The sequence below is a fragment of the Marmota marmota genome, unplaced genomic scaffold (assembly GCF_001458135.2).
Source record: "Marmota marmota marmota unplaced genomic scaffold, marMar, whole genome shotgun sequence".
Taxonomy (NCBI): Eukaryota; Metazoa; Chordata; class Mammalia; order Rodentia; family Sciuridae; genus Marmota; species Marmota marmota.
The window spans coordinates 4,776,111-4,795,965 of record NW_026000101.1 but is presented as its reverse complement, the minus strand read 5'-3'; the positions used below and the strand labels follow the sequence as shown (position 1 = coordinate 4,795,965).

Genomic DNA, 19,855 nt, shown 5'->3' with positions numbered 1-19,855 from the left:
AAGAAGAACAGTGAAAAATAGGATTGGACAAGTAAGACAGGAATATTCAGGACATCATGTTAAAATGGTGTGAGAGGTACCGTGGACATAAAGGGATGAAGACTCTGTTTTAGGTGGCAGCAGAAATAAAGGAGAGAATGGAGCAAATATGAAAGTTATTTATAAATAAAAATAACAGATCTTTGTAGTAAACTCGATTAAAAAATAATGAGGAGAAGACTAATTCCAAAGTTAACTTTCACCCTTTATTCAACAGCCTTGACACCTTGCTGCTGTTGGTGAAGTGGTCTCAAGGATCAGAGTCCTTGCTTCCTTCCCTGCCCTTTGAAAGGGAAACCACAAGCTACTTCCAGAATCTAACTGGATGTCTCACTTCCCTGGGTGCTCCTCACCATTCCACATTACCACTTTCTCTTCTGCATATCTTCTCTTTCCTTTTCAGTCTGTAAACTCCTTAGGTCAAGATCCTTGCTATCTTATAGAATAACATGGTTTTAAAACCACTTTAAAGCTGATAACTCCCAAGGTGCTCTGTCCATTCCTGAACTACCCTGTATATTCTACTTGGCAGTTGTAGTTAACATGAGCAAAACAAAATACTTGATTTCCATCTTCTAAATCTGATATTCTCCTTCAGTGTTCCCTTGCTCAATAAATGACACTATCATTTACCATGCTGGCCAAGCCAAAACCTTTAGAATTTAAGTCAGATGATGCTACTGCTTCTGAAAACCCTCGGTGGATTTACCATCATGCTTCACCACTTTCCTCTGACTCACTCCACTCCATCCAACATTGTTCCCTTATTCTTCTTCAGATATATGTAGCCGTACCCTTACACCTCAGGGCCTTTGCACTGGTTCTGCCCATCTGAAATACTCTACCCCCACTTATCCATCCAAGTCACTCTCTTGCTTCATTAATGTCACTATTCAGATGTTACCTACCTCCTTAGAGAAGTCTTTTCTATCCTATCACCTTGATATTCTTGTCCTACATGATTTTATCTACAAGTACTTATATATATGCATTATATACTAAACTTTCTAATGTCTATTTCCTGACACTAAAATATAAGCCTTATGGGGGCAGGGGATTTTTTTGGTTCACTCTTCTCCCCAGAGTTCTTACCCACCATCTGACATGTAGCTTAATAAATATTTGTTGTGTGAAACATGCCATTTTATGTTCATCTTAGTTTAGAGACAATTAGACACAGGTTTAAGGCATATGCTCACACAGAAGGTGAGTAATGTGCAGTATACAATAGAATGAACACAGGCCAAAGTGAACAGAATGAATCCAGAATTTATTGCAGTTGTGTTAAGGGGGAAAGTTCATTTATAAATCTAATTTATAGAAAAATCCAGAAAAAAAAATATCTGCTATGATTCTTCTTTGTTGACAATCACCCCTTTTAGCTGAAATCCTTTTCCTGAAGTGGTGCAAGCAGAAGGAAACTATATGAGAGTGAAACAGTGATAGAAATTCCAGATTTCTATGTAGGAATTCTCTTGGAAAACAGGCTAACATAGGGAGGGTAAAACAGGAAAGGAGGCGTGGAGTGGCAGTGGCGTGTGTCTGGAGTCCCAGCTACTTGGGAGGCTGTGATGGGAGGATTGCTTGAGGCCAGGAGTTCCAGAGCAGCCTGGGCAACACAGCAATACCCCACCTCAAAAAAGTAAAGAAAAGAAAACAGGAAAGAAATTTTACAACACACTTGCCAACCTAAAGCTTCTAACCAGAGGAAAGATAAATGGAGACAGGTTTACATGGAATTCCATTAGACACAGGGCAAAAGGGTGGTACCAAAATACCTCTCTCCCTAGATTCCCTAAATCATCATGTACATGGAAGAAAAGAAGGAAACTAACAAGTACTGAGTACCTTCTAGTGGTCTTCAGTCTATTACTTCTGAAAATTTTTTATGTGTTACCTCATTAAATCAATATCATTCATCCAATGCAATTATGAAGAGGCCAAAGAACTTTTCTAGAACTCTGGAAGATATAAGGGATTTGCATCTGCTTTCAGGATATTTTCATCTACTTGGGACTTGCATCTGTTTCAAGTTTGCAACATTGCATCTGTTGACTACCAATCAAGCCTGTTCTGCTTTATCCCTATAATATTTTTTGTTTCTAATGAAATAACCAAGAAAGCTTGACAAAACATTATGCAAGCCCTCTTTCTTTCTACTTGTCTACTGCTCTCTAAAGCCCAACATTAAATTAGCCCAACATTAAAACAGTATAAAGTAAAAAATAAAACATACCTCTAGATGATGAATTAAGTCCTGGGAAGTTTTCAGTGGCCCTTCTCCTCTAAAATAAAATGAATTATTAGTAAGGTTAAAAAAATTGTTGGCTGAAAATTGGCTGCAAAATATAATTTCAGAACATTCTGTGTATTGATAGATCCCAAGAACAGACTCATAATATTGGAACATTTTTCTTAAAGCAACTTTAATCTTTATAACTTCTTTGTGCACTTTTTTTTGTCCATGCAAACATTATATATGTTGATTTTATAATGTAAAGACATTTAAAATTAGCAAGTTATATTTGAGTTCTATTTGTCCTTTTTAATCTTTTTTGTGTTGTTTCATGAATTAAATATATGAGATTTATAATATCTTAACTAAAAGTCCTTTGTTACATAATGAAAACAGAATCAGATCAAAGTCAGAAGATTCTAATTTCAATTCTGGTAGGAACTCAGTTATTCATCTTTAAAAAGGCATATTATTTAAGTTTCAACTTTGAATGCATAAGATAATCATGATAATTCTTGTGCTACCAGTCTTACAAAGAGATTGGGAAATATCAAATTTAAAACTACCAAAAAAAATAACAACTCTAAAAGATGAAAAGTAGATTGCAACAAAGAAAATAACAGAAAGAACATAAGAGCAGCAATATACTAGACATAATAACAGAAAATCTGTACTCTAGTAGCAACCAGTACTTCCACTTAATAGCTTTGTGACCAAATCATTCCTGATCCCTAATAAATTGTTGAGAGTATCTAAAGAAATCATAAAGCAAAAGGCACTGGTACATTTGAAATGTTTTCAAACTAATAGGCATTAGAAAATTTAAAACATATAAATTAAGAAATATAAATTATTGAATATAACTTATTAAGAAACCCTATACATTATTATAAGAAAGTTCAACAACAGCCTGAGGAGAGGTTTGAAACTGCCTAAGAAAATTGCAAAGCTAAATACTGTGAAGATTCACAGTCAGAAACAAGGACATAGATGAAGTTGGCAAACCACAGGTCTTAAGGGAAAATGGAGACAACTATTGAGGAAACAGGTAAACAGTGTGGGTACAAAACAAAACCAACCTGGGATGTTATCACAAGGAGGTAATTGTATTACCAAGATTTGTCTAAATGATACAAGGTGTTTCGCCATTACAGAAAATCCATCTTCTTGTCTTAAATTTCATTTCTGTCAAATAACCATATTCTAGCAACAATTCCCATTCCACGGAGTTTTTGTTTTATTTTGGAACTGGGGATTGAACCTAGGGGTGGTTAATCATGAGCCACATTCCCAACCTTTTTATTTTTTATTTTGAGACAGGGTTTCATTAAGTTGCTTAGGGCCTCCTAATTTGCTGAGCCTGGCCTTGAATTTGTGATCCTTCTGCCTTAGCTTTCTATTTTGCTGAGATGAGCACCATCATGACCAGCTCCATTCCACAGTTTTAGGAATTCCTACCACTGATGGGACAGCTCCTTCACTTCCCAGTCTTGTTGGGATGGACTCTGTCTATATCCAAATCCACTATTCTGACTTAATAACAAAAAAAAAAATTCTTATCACATTTTCCTGACATATTCTGAAATAACAAAGAGCAGATATATCTTTTAAAAAAATCAGACAAACATTTTGGGAAGATTTTATATAACATAGTACATTCACTAAATTAATAATGTATTTCTCCATCTTTTATTAGTCAAAAACTTTTTTAAAAAAGCATGATCTTCGTGCTAGTTAGAGATAAGTAGCATGATTCAGCCAAAGGTTGAGACTTCAATTTCAGCAGTCTATAGAAATTGTTTGTTATGTGAACACAGGAGTTCACTTTTTATGTTCCTTTATGTGTGGAGCGGGGGAAAGGAGACTAGAGATTGAATACAGGGGTGCTCTACCAATGAGCTACATCCCCAGCCCTTTTTATTTTGTTCAGGCTGGCCTCAAACTCATGATCCTCCTGCCTCTGGGCCCCCTAGGTAGCTGGGATTACAAGTGTGTGTCACAGCAATCAGTCCCATTTTATGTTCTTTTGTAGACTTAAGACTTCAAATTTTTTAAAAAAGTAAGAACTAAGCAAGAAGATCAAAATTATTGCTGGGAAGACTCAATTGAGAAGAAACTCACTAAACTCAATTAAAAACTAAGAAAGAAACCACCAAAGAGGAATGGTATCCAATGATGGAAAATACGGTAAGGTATTAACAAGAGATTGTTAGCAGAAAAATTTCACAGAAGACTCCTATCATTTCACAGAAGACATCATCAAGAGGCAAGTGAAGCTTCTTCCCTGTGGAATGCTTTGTGCCCACTCCTGGTCTTCCTTCCACATGAAGGAACTCCACAAACATAACATCCCTCACCTCTGTCTGCCATGTCATTTATTCCACCCCATAAGATGGTCAGACACTCATCTTTTCAGTCTTTGTGGAGACCCTGAAAAACCCAGTTGGAATTACAGCCCTTCCCTCTCTCCTTTATCCCTGGGAGTGAAATGCCTTTGGAAGCCACCTGCACTTCCATGTGTTTTAGAGAACATCCTGCCCCAGGAGGCAAGACTGCTTCATTCTAGGGGTCATTTTTAAAGCCCTACTTGCCTGCGGTTATAAACTACACTCTTCAATTCCACTTTATTAATCTTTTCAAAGCCAAAATGAGTAGGAAAGGAGGTACCTAGGAGATACTCAAGTATCGAAACCTGATTTTCCGAATTTCTGAAAAAGACAAATTTCAGAAAGTGAATAAAAGTTTGAAGTCATTCCTTGAGGAAAAAATCTAGAACAGATTATTGAGCAGATAACTGGTTTTAGCTAAGCAGAATGTGTATAATTTAATATAGCAAAAGACTGGAATATGATCAAAATTAACATGAATAAGGCATTTGATCAAGGGCCTTATAACATGGATAAGACAGAGAATACAGAAAAGGGAGTACTAAAGTTATGGAAAGTCTCCTCTCCATAATGAAAGGTGACTCATGGAGATTTGGCAATCAATAGAGATAGGTCTTCATAGATCTATTCATTAATCTTTGTCCAATCATTACTTGTGTAGAGATAGAAAAGGCACATTCTCTAAATGTACTGGTGTTGCCTGGGCGATATGATATATAGGTTGACAAAAAGCAGAATGTAAATTATTTCAAAATTCTGGAAAGAATAGGATACAAAACTAGAAAAGGATCACTTTTACACCTAACTCTCAATTAAATAGATGTGTCTTCTTCTTGTACCTGCTGAAGTAAATTGTCATAGTAAGTATTTCCAGTCTTGTGTGTGTGTGTGTGTGCGCGTATGTGTGCAAGGGATAAAACTCAGGTCTTCACACATACTATCCACTGAGCTTCATCCCTGCCATTTCTACTTTGTTTGGGGACAAAGTTGTCCAGGTTGGCCTTGAACTTGTGATCCTCCTACCTCAATCTCCTGAGTCGCTAGGATTAGAGATGTGTACCAGTGCACATGGTTTAACTACTTCCAGTCTTTTTACCATGCCTTTGCTAGAGACTTTAACCTCGTAATGATTTAACATGGCACTTTTTCTTTATAACAAGTATCAGACTAATTTTAAAAGATCAAAATGTAACCACATTACCTAGTAAATAAATATAGAGAATAGGCCATCCTGGACATGTTCCGTCCATATTGAACAATCTCATTCTCCTGATCCTCCCACTTCTCAATTTCGCAGTCAGCATCAGAGGTGAGCAAACCCAACTTAAGTCCAAGCTTTGCTATCTTGGCTTGCTCCTACAAACATATATTTTAATCATAACTTTGTCATTGTTGATGCAAAAGGAAGAATAGATGTAAGATTATTACAAAAGAAAAGGCTTTACCTCAGAGTCAGGCTTGTCCAGCTTTAATGATTTCAGGTTTGCATTATTCTTCTGTGACAATAAAAAAATTGAGATTTCTTAAAAGGCAATACATTTAATTGTGAGAAAATATAATAGTAATAATGTAACAAAGTCTAATTTTAACATATCTGGTATATAGCTAAATCATATTAAGTATTTTAAACTAAACAAACAATTGCTGAATTGCATGCAGCTTTGAACAGGTGGTTGGTTTGCAACCTGGAGCTAGGGAAACCAGGTCAGTGTCCTGTTTCACAGTGTCCTCTGTGTCTGCAGTTGCTCTCCTCTTTGCACAAGGGTTTTGGAGACCTCTCAAGACACTTCTGCAATATCTTTGGGAAGCAATAATAATGTCCCTCAAACCTCTCTGGCTTATCTATTGCAACAAGATTATTATATGCTTGAATTATTCTCATGAAATAATGTATTAAAAATAACCACTGGGCTGGGGTTGTGGCTCAGTGATAGAGCACTTGCCTAGCATGTGAGGCACTGGGTTCAATTCTCAGCACTGTATAAAAATAAATAAAATAAAGGTACATTGAAAACTAAAAAAAAAAAAAAAAAATTAAAAAAACACCTGTAAGTACTTCATACTTTCCCAATGGTTATGACTCCAGAATTAAATTCCTTTAAATAATGTGCCTTTAGAAGGCTAAATTTCAACATCTTTGTTCCATTGCCATCACAATTGTTCAGATTGTATCCCAGGTTATAAAGATTACATTTAGATTTAATATGTAAACCAATGTTCAACGGTTTCCTATTTTTGAAAGAGCAAGTTTGTTTTAATATAAATTATTTGGAACTCAGAATATATTTCTCCTAGAAAGGGAGAGATCTATACCAGTTAGTTCTATACAAGTTCACAGATAACTACTCATTTGAAGAACAGGGTACCAGGATAGACCCTATAGTACTAACAACCATGTTTCTCCAATACCTTTAAGATGTGTATATAGATGTCCCTCAACTTATAAGGGGATTATTTACTGATAAACCCATCATAAGCTGAAAATATCAAAAGTCAAAAATGCATTTAACATACCTAACATACTGAGTCTCATAGTTTATCAACATATATATGGCAGAGTATCAGCTGCTCCCCTCATGATCACCTACCTGGCTCACTGGGAGCTTCGGCCCTCTGCCACTGCCCAACCAGCATCGTACTACTTACAGCAAGCTTGGTAAAGATCAACATATAATGTATGCTTTCTACTGAAAGGGTATCACTTTTGCACCACTGTAAAGTGATAAGATCACATAAGTCAGGGACCATCTGTGTGTGTGTGTGTGTGTGTGTGTGCGCGCGCGCGCGCGCGCATGCGCATGCATGTGTGTACATATCATGCTCTGTGTAACATTTTGGTTAACTAAATAATGCATATACGATGGTGGTTCCAGTAGATTATATCACCTAGCAATGTCATAGTCATCTTAGTTCAAGTACACTATGATATTATTAAAGTGATAGGGGACTGTGTGTGTGCGTGCGTGCGTGTGTTTTGGGCTCCTTTTTTGTTTCCCTTGTTACAACCTGATTTGTTACTTCTGTTACCAATTTCACTTCAGAACAAAACTGTTCCCTTCTTTTCCTATTCCATAGTTTAGATGCACTCATTGAACATAGCCATTCTGAGACTTTTAAAATTATGTTTATTTTAAACACATAAATGAGGTAAAAGGACATGAAATAAAATGCATAGAGGAACTACAAAATTATACACATACATGAACACACACGCAAATGCAAGCTGGCTCTTGTGCTTATTAGAAAACAAACAGACATGATCAATGATCTCTGGCTCCTCCTTGGATAGTCATATCATCTTTATTTCCTTCTAGCAGACTATAAAGCAAATCATAAAGCAATTGAGAAAGTTAAGAATATTCTCAAGATTTTTAGGCCTTATTTTAGTTAGAATTTTTACATCCCACTGTATTCTTTGACATTAGCTGTATTTATTTATTATGTTTTTAATTTTACAAATTGTTATTAAAGAGTTTAATGAAGACTACAAGAGGATTGACCTACTCTTTTCATCTCAGTAATGTGACCTCGCTTGCCATCTAGTGGACACTATTTTAAAATGCAGTCAGGTGCAACAGTTTGAATTGCTTAAGGCTGAAGACTTTGAGCCTCTGAAAAGAGAGCTACAAATTTCTAGGAATATAATTAGCTGTGTTATCCTCAAATAAGGAGATGGTTTGTGATTCTGAAATTATTTCTTACTAAAGATAATGCTATTTAGTCCAATAAAATCTTTGCTCCATTCCATCTATTAAAAGCTGTATGAAGACTGGGGCTGGGGTTATGGCTCAGAGATAGAGCCCTTGCCTAGCATGTGTGAGGCACTGGGTTCGATCCCTGGCACCACATAAAAAAATAAAGACAAATAAAATAAAGGTACTGTGTCCATCTAGAACTAAAAAACTAAAAAAAAAAAAATTAGAAAGCTCTGTGATGTCTCTTCTAACTTCAAAAAAATATTTTGTAATAATCCTAAGTTATAGGAGTTGAAAAAAAAATTCAAGCTATCCCTATTTGCTTAAACCCAATAGGATTATTAACTATAATATAAACTAGTAGACTTAAGTAGGGTTAAAATAACAACAACAAAAAAATAGACAAATTTCTATCTAGACTTTCAACGCCCTGAGGATAGTTTAAGGCATAGAAGCTCTTTTCAAACACACACACACACACAAAATTATTTTGCAGTGTTATAGTTGCTTCTGCACTAGCTACATTGTTTTCAAATACTGATTTTCAATATTTTTTAATTTTTTTTTTTTTAGTTTTAGATGGACACAATACCTTTGTTTTGTTTATTTATCCATTTTTATGTGGTGCTATGGATCGAATCCAGTGCCCCACATGTGAGGCAAGCGCTCTGCCACTGAGCCACAACCCCAGCCCCTGATTTTCAATATTAAATGCCGGTTTTCTTTTTAAAATAAACTAAGTATATGCCATTTTTTAAATCTGGGGGTTTGCTTAATCATTTGAGCTTCCCCTACACCAACCACCACACCCACTGTTACTTCTACATCCCAAACATGGGCACTTTACACTCTTATCTCTTCATTGCCATTTCTCTCTTCTGATACTCACCATCTGTTCTTCTTGATAATCATTCACACAAATTCTCTCTCCTCTCTATTCATTTTCTTTTTCTGTGAGTTTAAACCTGTACTCTCCAATAGAGTTAGCCACATGTAGCCATTGAACACTTGAAATGTGGCTTGTCTGAATTAAGATGTGCTGTGTGTGTAAAATACACACCAGGCTTTAAAGACTTTGGCTGACAGGAATACTTCAAAAAGGTTCCATAGTTACATGTGGATTATGTGTTGAAATGATAATATTTGGGATATACCAGATTAAATATAATATGAAATTTCACAATTTTCTTTTTAAAAATATGACTACTATAAAATTTTTAATTATGTATATGCCTTGAATCATATTTCTACTGAACAAGTCCAAGCTAGGCTGGCTGAAACCAGCCTACCTTTTTCATTGACTAAATTATTGCATTATTTTCTAAGTGACATACTTGTACAGGCAGTTCTAGGAAAACGGAAAACTGCACTTAACAAAATGTCTTTAAAATCCCCACCTGCAGAACATATCCTTTAGCATCTTTTTCAACATCACTGCACCAGTGCCTAGCCTATTGCCCAGCAAACAGAAGATGGCCAAGGAGTATTTCGTGGTTGAACAGATGAACAGATGAATGTTTTTTTGTCTCAACCGAAACACTGACATTATAAGAACTTTCAGCTATAAAAATGTACCCTTCTTTGTGACTGGGGAACTGGGTATAATTTTATGTGGGGCATAATTTACCATTCTTTTATTTTCTCATTTGCCATTGTTTTCCCTCTATTTCTGAAGTTAGAATTATTAGGACACTTGATGATTTTAGAAAAGTGGTCCTTTTTGATAAATGATTTTTTGTTATTATAATCTCTGCTTTTCACAGCTTGCATTTTATTCAAAACTATGAATTTCTATAGAATGATCTCTATAAACAAATTGCTCTGGTCCTCAAAACATCACCTGGGTAACATGACCAATGTTAAAATGCTATCAGCCAGAAGATAGGAATGGTCATTCCCAAAATGGATCTTAGGACCAGCGCCTAGCTCAGTTACCCCTCTGTATCTTTCCCAAACACATGGTATGTTTTCATCTAGGTAGAAAGTGTATTAAAATTTTTAATTTACAGAAAATGAATCCAACAAAACCTAGCAAATTAGACCCAAGATGTGAAGAACAAAATGACTTCTGACCTTAGATTAGGGCGTATTAATCACAAATTCTGTTACCCATCCTCTCAAATCCTCAAACCCAACACAAATATTCAGAGTATGGGCCACATGTAGATTGCTACTAAGAATAACAACTCTGAACAAAGTCTAATATCCTAACCTTTTTCTTTAGGGAAGGAAAGTAGCAGCAGTAGGCAACAAGAACACAATCTAGATTCTAAATAAAAACAGTCTGAAATGTACATAATTCTACTTACCGATGGCTTTGGAAGTGAAAGGTAGCCATACTTCTCTCCTACAAATAACATATATAACTTAAAATTTTTTTTCTAATAATACATTTATATTATACACATTTAACTTTTACCATAAGATTAAATGAACAAGAATGTAAGTACGTTCATTTTGATAGCCTATTATATGTCATTCAGAAATCAGATCATAATTTGGTAGGCAAATGTGAAGACTGCCAACACCTGCCTCCCTAAGGCACTGGAGATGGCTGGTCTCTCCCAACTCAAAAGGGAGAAAAGCAAAATGCCTGACCACATTGACTTTCACTTGCAATTAGCTCCATTCATTCAGTGCTCCTCTTACCACAGCCTGCCTCTACTGAAACCAAAGTCCTCTTTTAGTAGCACCAGTATCAGTACTTCTTCCTTTTCTGCAAGTACCAGACCAAATCATTTACAACTAACCTCATAATGTATTCTTAGTCAGGGAAGAAGACAACCTCAAGTCTACAAGATAGAAAAATGATTTTTTTTTTTTTTTTTTGTGATGCTGGACATTGAACCCAGAGCATTGTACATGCTAAGCAAATGCTCTACCATTGAGCCACATCCCCAGCCCAGGAAAATGAAATAAAGCAAACAACAGAGTTTTTTGGCTGTGAATTGACATATGGCATGAAGCATAATAACTCAGGAAAGGAAGGAAACAGGCAATGTCCTCTTCATCACGGTCTTATCATTTTCTAGCTCCCAGATCATGTACAGAGTTAGGTTACATGATCTGGGAGCTAGATAATAATAAAATAATAATAAATGTTTTTTCAAAACTAGTTTGTGGCATCTGGTGTAAGAATTTAGGATGAAATTTGAATAGTATTATAGCTTTTTGAAGGAAAACAAGTGTATTCAGCTATAATATATCAAGTTGAGCCAAATTAAAGTGTTCATATACAAACACTTGGAAACTACAAAATAAATTTCATATGGTCTAAACTTATAAAAGAAAACATAAGAGCCCTTAATCACTCATTTTCTTATAGAATGACTATTATATGAACAGGGCGCACTTGTTGGTCTCAGAATACTTTATACAAATACTAAAAGTTTCATCTGGAATTGCCCTATTGAGTATGGAATCAACTAGCCACAAGTGACTATGGAGCACTTGAAACATGGCTAGTCTGAATTGATATGTGCTGTAAATGTAAAATACCAGATTTTAAAGACAGTACAAAGGGGGAAGAAGGATGTAAAATATCTTATTACTAATTTTAAAATATTGATTATGCACTGAAATAATACTTTGAAAATACTAAGTTAAATAAAACCTATTATTAAAACAAATTTCACCTGTTTTTTTTTAATTTTTCTTGTGCTTTCTAGAAAATTTTAAATTATATATGTGGGCTGCATTCTATTTTTATTGGACAGAGCTGATCTACAAAATGAATTATTGCATGGCATATATACACAATGGAGTTTTATTCAGCTATAAAGAAGAATGAAATTATGTCATTTGCAGGAAAATGGATGGAACTTGAGAACATTATGTTAAGTTAAATTAGCCAGACTCAAAGTAACTGGTCATGTTTTCTCTTATATGTGAAAGCTAGAGAGGAAAAAGGAAAAGAAAGGTATACGTGTGTAGGTGGTATCATAAAAATCAAAAGGAGATCAGTAAAGGAAAGGGACCAGGGAGAGGGAGAAGGGGAGGGACAGGGGACATACTGAGGAATGATATTCATGAAATTATATTGTTACATGTGTGTAAGTATGAGTATATAATAACAAATCCCACCATTGTATACAACTATAATGTACCAATAAGAAATATGGAAAAGAAAAAAAATGAATTATTGCCAGTGGTATTTCAAAATAATTTATGATTTATATAATTTCTCTGTAATATCAGAATTTTTAAGAGAACTTTATTAGTAGTTTTTTGAACTCAGAATTGTTAAGGGATCCAGGTGTGGTGGCACACCACATGGTGGCTTGGGAGGCTGAGACAGAAGGATCAAGAGTTCAAAGCTAGCCTCAGCAAAAGTGAGGTGCTAAACAACTCAGTGAGACCCTGTCTCTAAATAAAATACAAAATAGGACTGGGGATGTGGCTCAGTGGTTGAGTGCCCCTGAGTTCAATCCCTGGTACCAGGAAAAAAAAAAAAAAGAATTGTTAAGGGACAACCCCTTAAATGGGAGGCTATTTTCATGCCTTATAGTCAGGCTCTAATATAAAAAGTGCCTGACTTAGCTGCACGAAGACTAACAGAAAATAATGTTCAGGTCACGCCACATGTCAAAATTTACCACCTAGCTAATTCAAAGTCTGAATATTATCCATAAGATCTCTAAAATGGGGCCTTAATAAGCTATGAAAAGGAGGGCACAATCATTACTTAAGGATAACTGGCTCAGGCAAGGAATCTTGTATTATCTAAGCTTGACGTTCCATAGTGCCCAGACCATGAAATGGTCACATCTATTCTCCAAAAGGGGAGGCAATTATATAATCTGGCTAGCTACCATTACCACCAGCTAGTCATATTTATCACAGGGAAGTTCCAATCCCTGTAGTCTGCTTTTAAGTACCTGTTTGTTTTGCCCTCTATTCCTATCCAGCTTAAAAGTAAAAGAAACCACAGTGAACATGTGGTCCAAAACAAGCACAAGATTCTCCTGTTTCAGTTCTGTTCTATCCATAGTGAATGGTAGAGTACTGGGTGGAGAAAGAATGGGGGTCCATGTATAAGCTCAGTGTGAGAAAAATTCAAGATCAATCTGCAGTATTTGTCATGGGACAAGAATGAGGAGTGGCACTCATTCTGTACACACTCGTGCTGTACATCTGCCTACTCTGATCTAGTCTAATGCCCTTATTATTTGAATATAGAGGATTGAACCCAGGGTGCTTAACTACCAAGTTACATCACCAGCACTTTTTATTTTTTGAGACAGGGTCTCACTAAGTTGTTCAGGGCCTTGCTAAATTGCCGAGGCTGGGGATGTGGCTCAAGCAGTAGCACGCTAGCCTGGCATGTGTGCGGCCTGGGTTCGATCCTCAGCACCACATACAAATAAAGATGTTGTGTCCGCTAAAAAAATAAAAAATAAAAAAAATTCTCTCTCTTTAAAAAAAAAAAAGTTTAAAAAATAAATAAACAAATTGCTGAGGCTGGCCTTGAACTTGCAATCCTCCTGCCTCAGCCTCCAGAGTCACTGAGATTACAGGTGAATGCCATCATACCCAGCTAAGGCCCTTAAAGATGGGAACCTGAGAAGTTAAAGGACTTCTTTGAGGTCACCTAATGGTAAAAACAGAAGAACACATTACTTGCCATTTATATATTGCAAGTACCATGACAAATTATTTCATTTATGGCCATAAAGAAACTGAAAATAAGGCTAGGATCATGACTCAGTAGTACAGCACTTGCCTAGCACATGTGAGGCACTGGATTCAAGTCTCAGCACCAAATAAATAAATTGATAAATAAATGTATTGTGTCCTTCTATAATTTAAAAAAAGAAAAGAAAAAAAGAAACTAAAAATCAAAGGGCCAGGTAATGTGCCTAGGCTGCCATTACTAATATACTATATACCCAATCATATCTTCTATAACTTAGATGGCCCCATCATCAGCTAATAAGTAGTAGACTAAAACAAAGATCCAGTCTTCTGGCCCTCAACTGCTTGCTCCTTGCTCTGAAAGTTCAGAGCAAGGGCTATAACATCATCTTTGGGATCTCCCAGCCATTTCTGGAAAAAATTCAAAGACAAGAGTAAAACCCTGCATGGCAGTTGTGAGCATTTTTCACAGAATCAGTTCATTCTCATCAGAATAATTTAGTGATAAGAGTGGATGAGTGGTTGGTAATATTTATCTTTGGCTTCATTTAGATGAAGCACAACTCCCAGGTCTCTGTAGCTTCTTCACTGTGGGACACTGACATTTACTTCTTCAAACCTCAGTTTTATCATAAATAAAATATGGAAATATAATCTCATAGAGTCACTGAGAAGATGAAATGAGATAATGCACATCTAGCACTTATCAAAGAACCTGGCACACAGTAATTTCTCAGTATTTCATTTGTATGTTTATATTATTATGATTTATATGCCTCCAAATATAAATATAAATATCATATTTATAATGTTACCCACACAGACACTAGTAGCCCGTGGTTTTATTTTTCATGGAATCTCACTCGCCCAAAGCTCAAAAGGACATCAACTTCATGGAGTGCTCACAAAAGACTTTTAGAATTGGCAGAGCTTCTGAAACCACTCAGCTGATGGCCTTCGTCACTGAGCTGAGGACACTCACAGCCAGGGCAAGGAGTGCTTGCCTGAGTCCAGCTAGAGAAGGAGCTGGGCCTAGCAGGTGCTCTGGCTCTCCCAGACAGGTGTCCTTTCACCACACCAAGCCACTTCTCTTCATTTCCTAGCAATCCCTATGGCTAAGTGATACTTCCTTAAATGTGGACCTAACCTTTTAACATACAAAACTTGCCTCACATAAAGATCCCTGTAATTATAAATCCTTTAGCAAAGCTTCAAAGTGATATACCATCCACATTAGCTATTGCAGAAATCTTTAAATATAGAAGAACAGTAAATACTTATTATACTTTACAAATGATGTTATAACTAGAAGGTCTATCATTCCCTGATTTCTAAGCAAATAACATTAATCTTGAATGGGTCTTTCTAATGAGGTGTTTAAATATTCATCTTCAGTGAAAGTAAACATGTAATTTGATATTATAACTTTAAATGACATTTTATTTTTTAAATCATGCTTTGACACTAACAGAAATCATTCAAAGGGAAAAAAATATGTATATATACATAAAAATGCATAAACAAATAACAGAACACACAATACAATGGAAAAATAAAAGTCCCAGCAGTTATGAAAATAATGAGCAAAAATGATGCCTTCCTATACAATGTATGGTACTAGTCTATATGTTGTAGAAATACCAATGAACTTACCCACCACAGGCAATATTCCAAGTTTATGTAGTCATCAAGGAAAGAGATTCCATCCAAGTGGAAGGAAAGCAATTCAAAAATCAAATAACTACATTCATTTCATTATGAAGTTAGTAGAATTAAATCAGAAAATCTCTGTATTAATAGAAGAGCTTTTGTACTAAAATTCAAAATGATTTAGAAGAAATTTTTAAAATAATATTTCAATAGGAAAGCTAGAATGTTAATTCAGAGAAACCTACTATGTTATAATACCACAAATTGTACTGTTTAGACACTAAAAATAAAGACAAAATATTTTTATCAATTTTCTATGGCAGATATTCAAGAAATTATTCAGCTGGGTTATAACATGATAACTCATTTTGCATCTGAGGCTTCCAATTAAAAAACTTATGGAGCTACATTAAAATAATAAAACATAAAGGAGAAAAATCATAAAATATGTGGACAGTTTCTCACCTCGTCTTCCTTCAAACACATCATTGATTTCTCTTAGCAGTGTTGACATGTCACTAATCTGAGATTCCCAAGCTTCACAAAATACATCAAGGTTTTCTTTAGCAATTTTACTAGATGGATGCAATGTCAGTGTTTCAGCAGCAGAAATTATCTAAAGAAACACAACATACACAGGCATGGATTTTTAAATCTTAGCCCTCAGAATCACATTGGAGACCAAACTTAAGTCTGTACTGTTCAATTCAATTCAAAAAACAACTATTAAATAATTTCTACAAGCCCTATGTTGAGTAATATAGAGATACACAATAGAATAAGACCTGCTGTTTCTTAAATCTGACTTACAGATAAACAGTATACGTTACTGCCCCTACATTCAGGGGGCAATTATCTTTATTCAAGGAAGACTATTTCAACAAAGTTATTTCTGTAGCACAATTCAAAGACATACACTCTGACTACAAATAGTGTACTGTATATGGTAGTAGAAGAGAAAGTAATAGTGGTGAAGCAGCAGGAGTAATGGTAGGTAGACCGTAGTATTGGTAGTAGTAACATGTACACACACCTGTGAGTACATGGTAGACAATAACATGCTCAAAACACTGTGCCTTATAAATGTTTGATATACATTAATCCTCAAAAACACACAAAATATTACCCTTCTCAAATAAGCATTATTCCCATTTTACAGCTAAAGAAACTGAAGCTCAGAGATGCCAAGTAACTTTTCCAAGGACCTGTATCTAGTATATGCCAAGCTGATGAGTGAACTCAGATCTACCTGACACACAGTCCAGACTCTTTCCACCACATCATCCCGCCTCTCACAAAACAGTAAAATGGGCAAGAATCTGCCTCATACTTTTACATACCACTATATGGGCTAAATAAATGTGTGAATAATTTAAAGAATTATTGTAGAGACAGTTATATTTTCATCAAAATATTGTCACCACCCTGCCCCCAACACACAGTAAGATTATATTTCCCAGGCTCCCTGGTAGAGGGGTGTCATGAGCAAGCTGTATCATTAACAGAGACCAAACGTGTGTCTTTCCACAATGTCACAAATTCTTGAATAACAATAAATTCATTTTCATCAGTGGATGAATACTTGCAGGTCACCTGATAGTCATAAACTGGGCAAACACAAGTTCTGTTATTCCAGCCTTGATTTCTAACAGCTAATACATTCAAGTCACATATCACACCTTACACAATTATATGTATAATTTACAGAAAGGTTAAGAAAGCCACAGGGGTTCAAGAGGCTGAACTGAGAGCAGCAAACAGAAAGGCAACAAGTCACTGTATGTGGTCAGATGATATTGGGAACCAGACAAAAAACTTGTTCAGGGGACAGAGCTATCAAAGCATAGGATTTTATTTTAGGTCAAGATCCTGCAAGAGGATAAGTTTCAGAGTGTCAGCTAGGAATGGTCTTTGCATGGTCATAACAGGCAGGAGAAACTACCCTCTGCTGAAGTCCAAGGAAGAGATTTGGAAGTTCACTGCTGTGGAGATTTTCTTGGGCAAGAGTCACAACAAGTGATTATTATTTTTTATTAGTTGTTCAAAACATTACATAGTTCTTGACATATCATATTTCATACATTTGATTCAAGTGGATTATGAACTCCCATTTTTACCCCGTATACAGATTGCAGAATCACATTGGTTACACATCCACTTTTTTACATACTGCCAAACTAGTGTATGTTGTATTCTGCTGCCCTTCCTATCCTCTACTATCCCCCCTCCCATCTTCTCTCTCTACCCCATCTACTATAATTCATTTCTCTCTCTTGTTTTTTATTTTTCCCCCTTTCCCCTCACTGATTCTTGAAGTCACAGTGTGACTGTATCTAGTGTGAGGAAGTCAGAGTGTGGCTGTGTCTAGACTTGGGGTGCTCCTCCTTTTATGGGTCTCAAGCAAAGGGATAGCTTCATTTGGTGGTCTAAAATGTTCAATGGGGGGGCTGAGGATGTGGCTCAAGCGGTAGCGCGCTCGTCTGGCATGCGTGTGGCCCGGCTTCGATCCTCAGCACCACATACAAACAAAGATGTTGTGTCCGCCGAAAAGCTAAAAAATAAATATTAAAAAAATTCTCTCTCCACTCTCTCTTGTAAAAAAAAAAAATAATAAAATAAAATGTTCAATGGGCTCATGGGCCTGGTTTTTCCAGTATGAGTGTGATACACCCATGCATTCATGTGCTTCTGACTAATTCAATAAGTCACGGGTGGTCATTTTTGATAGCACAATTAATTTATTTAACAGTTTGTGCCTTATTATTGTACTAGGCAGATGGTAGTTGTTTACTTGTCAAAATTAAGTAAAGAGTCACTCCACCACTGCAGTGAACTTCCAAATCTCTTCCTTGGACTTCAGCAGAGGGTAGTTTCTCCTGTCTGATTTTAACCATGCAAAGACCACTCCACCTCAGCACTTAAAACTTAAAATGGCTTATGGTAAAACTACTGCTTTATAAAATGGAGTAACATAGATTTAGGCACAGTCTGAGAACTACTGGTCTATACATGGTGGAGTAATTCAGCAGGATAGCCTGCTCTCCACAAGGGGTATGGCCATTGACTAAATTCTGTTCACTTTAGCCTGGGCCACCACTTCCATGCCTGGCCCATTCAAACCTCTCTCATGCGCCTTAGTGCTCTCTCCCTGCCCCATATGAAGGTTCAATGCACTGGACCCAGCAGGGAGTCTGAGCTCCTGCAGGCTAGCAAGTCACAAGATGAAGCCTAGGTTGCCAAGAGGAGGAAAGCCATGCCACCAATCAGGACTATCAATAAGGGAGCAGCCGATTGCTTTAAGCCACTGTTATTTGGGTATTTCATGTTTGATCTTGTGTTAGTTGCTACATGAATGAATTAATGAACAGCTAATATTTTATCTTTCATGTAATAATCACTCTCTAAACAAAGTACTTAAGAGATGCTATTTGTAACATAGGCAGAAAACGGATGGCAAATGGAGCCTGAGGATAGGAACAAGAACTGATTGCACATGGCAAGAAAGCCAAACACTCCAGTTCAAAAATATATTAGTTACCAAGGCAAGTGGGCTGACCCTCACGTGAACAGACAGATATTAAAGCCTTGGTTTCACCCACTAAGCAGAGATGCCCTGTTTGCAATGGTATTCTGCATATATATGATCATTACGGAAGCTGACTCAGGTAGCTCCCACTTCCATGATAAGCTTTGGACACAGATCTCTAGAGGAGGCATGCAATCTCCCTCTAGCATCCAACGTGCTAGAGGACTACAACTTAACTGTCTCTAGGTTACTTTTACTGTTATTGGATATAACTCAAATATTCAGGAACTTGACATTCATCATTCAAAATTGCAATTTAAGATCAAGCTCTTTCAGTTGACCATGATAAATTAAATAAGAACATCTGGAACACTATTTTAGAGCTTGGGCTCAAAAAAAAGAATTTTTTTGTCTTTAGGTTATAAAATTTGACAGAGACAATATTAAATGGAATATCTGGCTGAGTACAGTGGCACATGCCTGTAATCCCAGTGATTTGGAAGGTTGAGGCAAGAGGATCACAAGTTCAAAGCCAGCCTGGCAACTTAGCAAGATCCTAAGCAACTTAGTGTGACCCTGTCTCAAAATAAAATATAAGGAGTCTGGTGATATAGCTCAGTTGGTAGAGTGTCTGCCTTGCATGCACAAGACCCTGAGTTCAATCCTCAGCAGCACAAAAAATAAATAA

The 19,855-nt window shown here is 36.2% G+C and overlaps 1 protein-coding gene across 1 annotated transcript in view; it reads right to left on the bottom strand.

Moving 5' to 3' along the window:
* Ctnnal1 (catenin alpha like 1) overlaps positions 1-19,855 on the bottom strand; it is a 47,665-nt gene that overhangs the window by 2,708 nt on the left and 25,102 nt on the right. The window contains exons 11-15 of the mRNA XM_015492108.2: positions 16,107-16,257; positions 10,667-10,704; positions 6,108-6,158; positions 5,864-6,018; positions 2,276-2,324 (exon numbers count right to left, since the gene is read on the bottom strand). Coding sequence (XP_015347594.1) covers positions 2,276-2,324; positions 5,864-6,018; positions 6,108-6,158; positions 10,667-10,704; positions 16,107-16,257 — 444 coding nt within the window. The remainder of the gene's footprint in view (positions 1-2,275; positions 2,325-5,863; positions 6,019-6,107; positions 6,159-10,666; positions 10,705-16,106; positions 16,258-19,855) is intronic.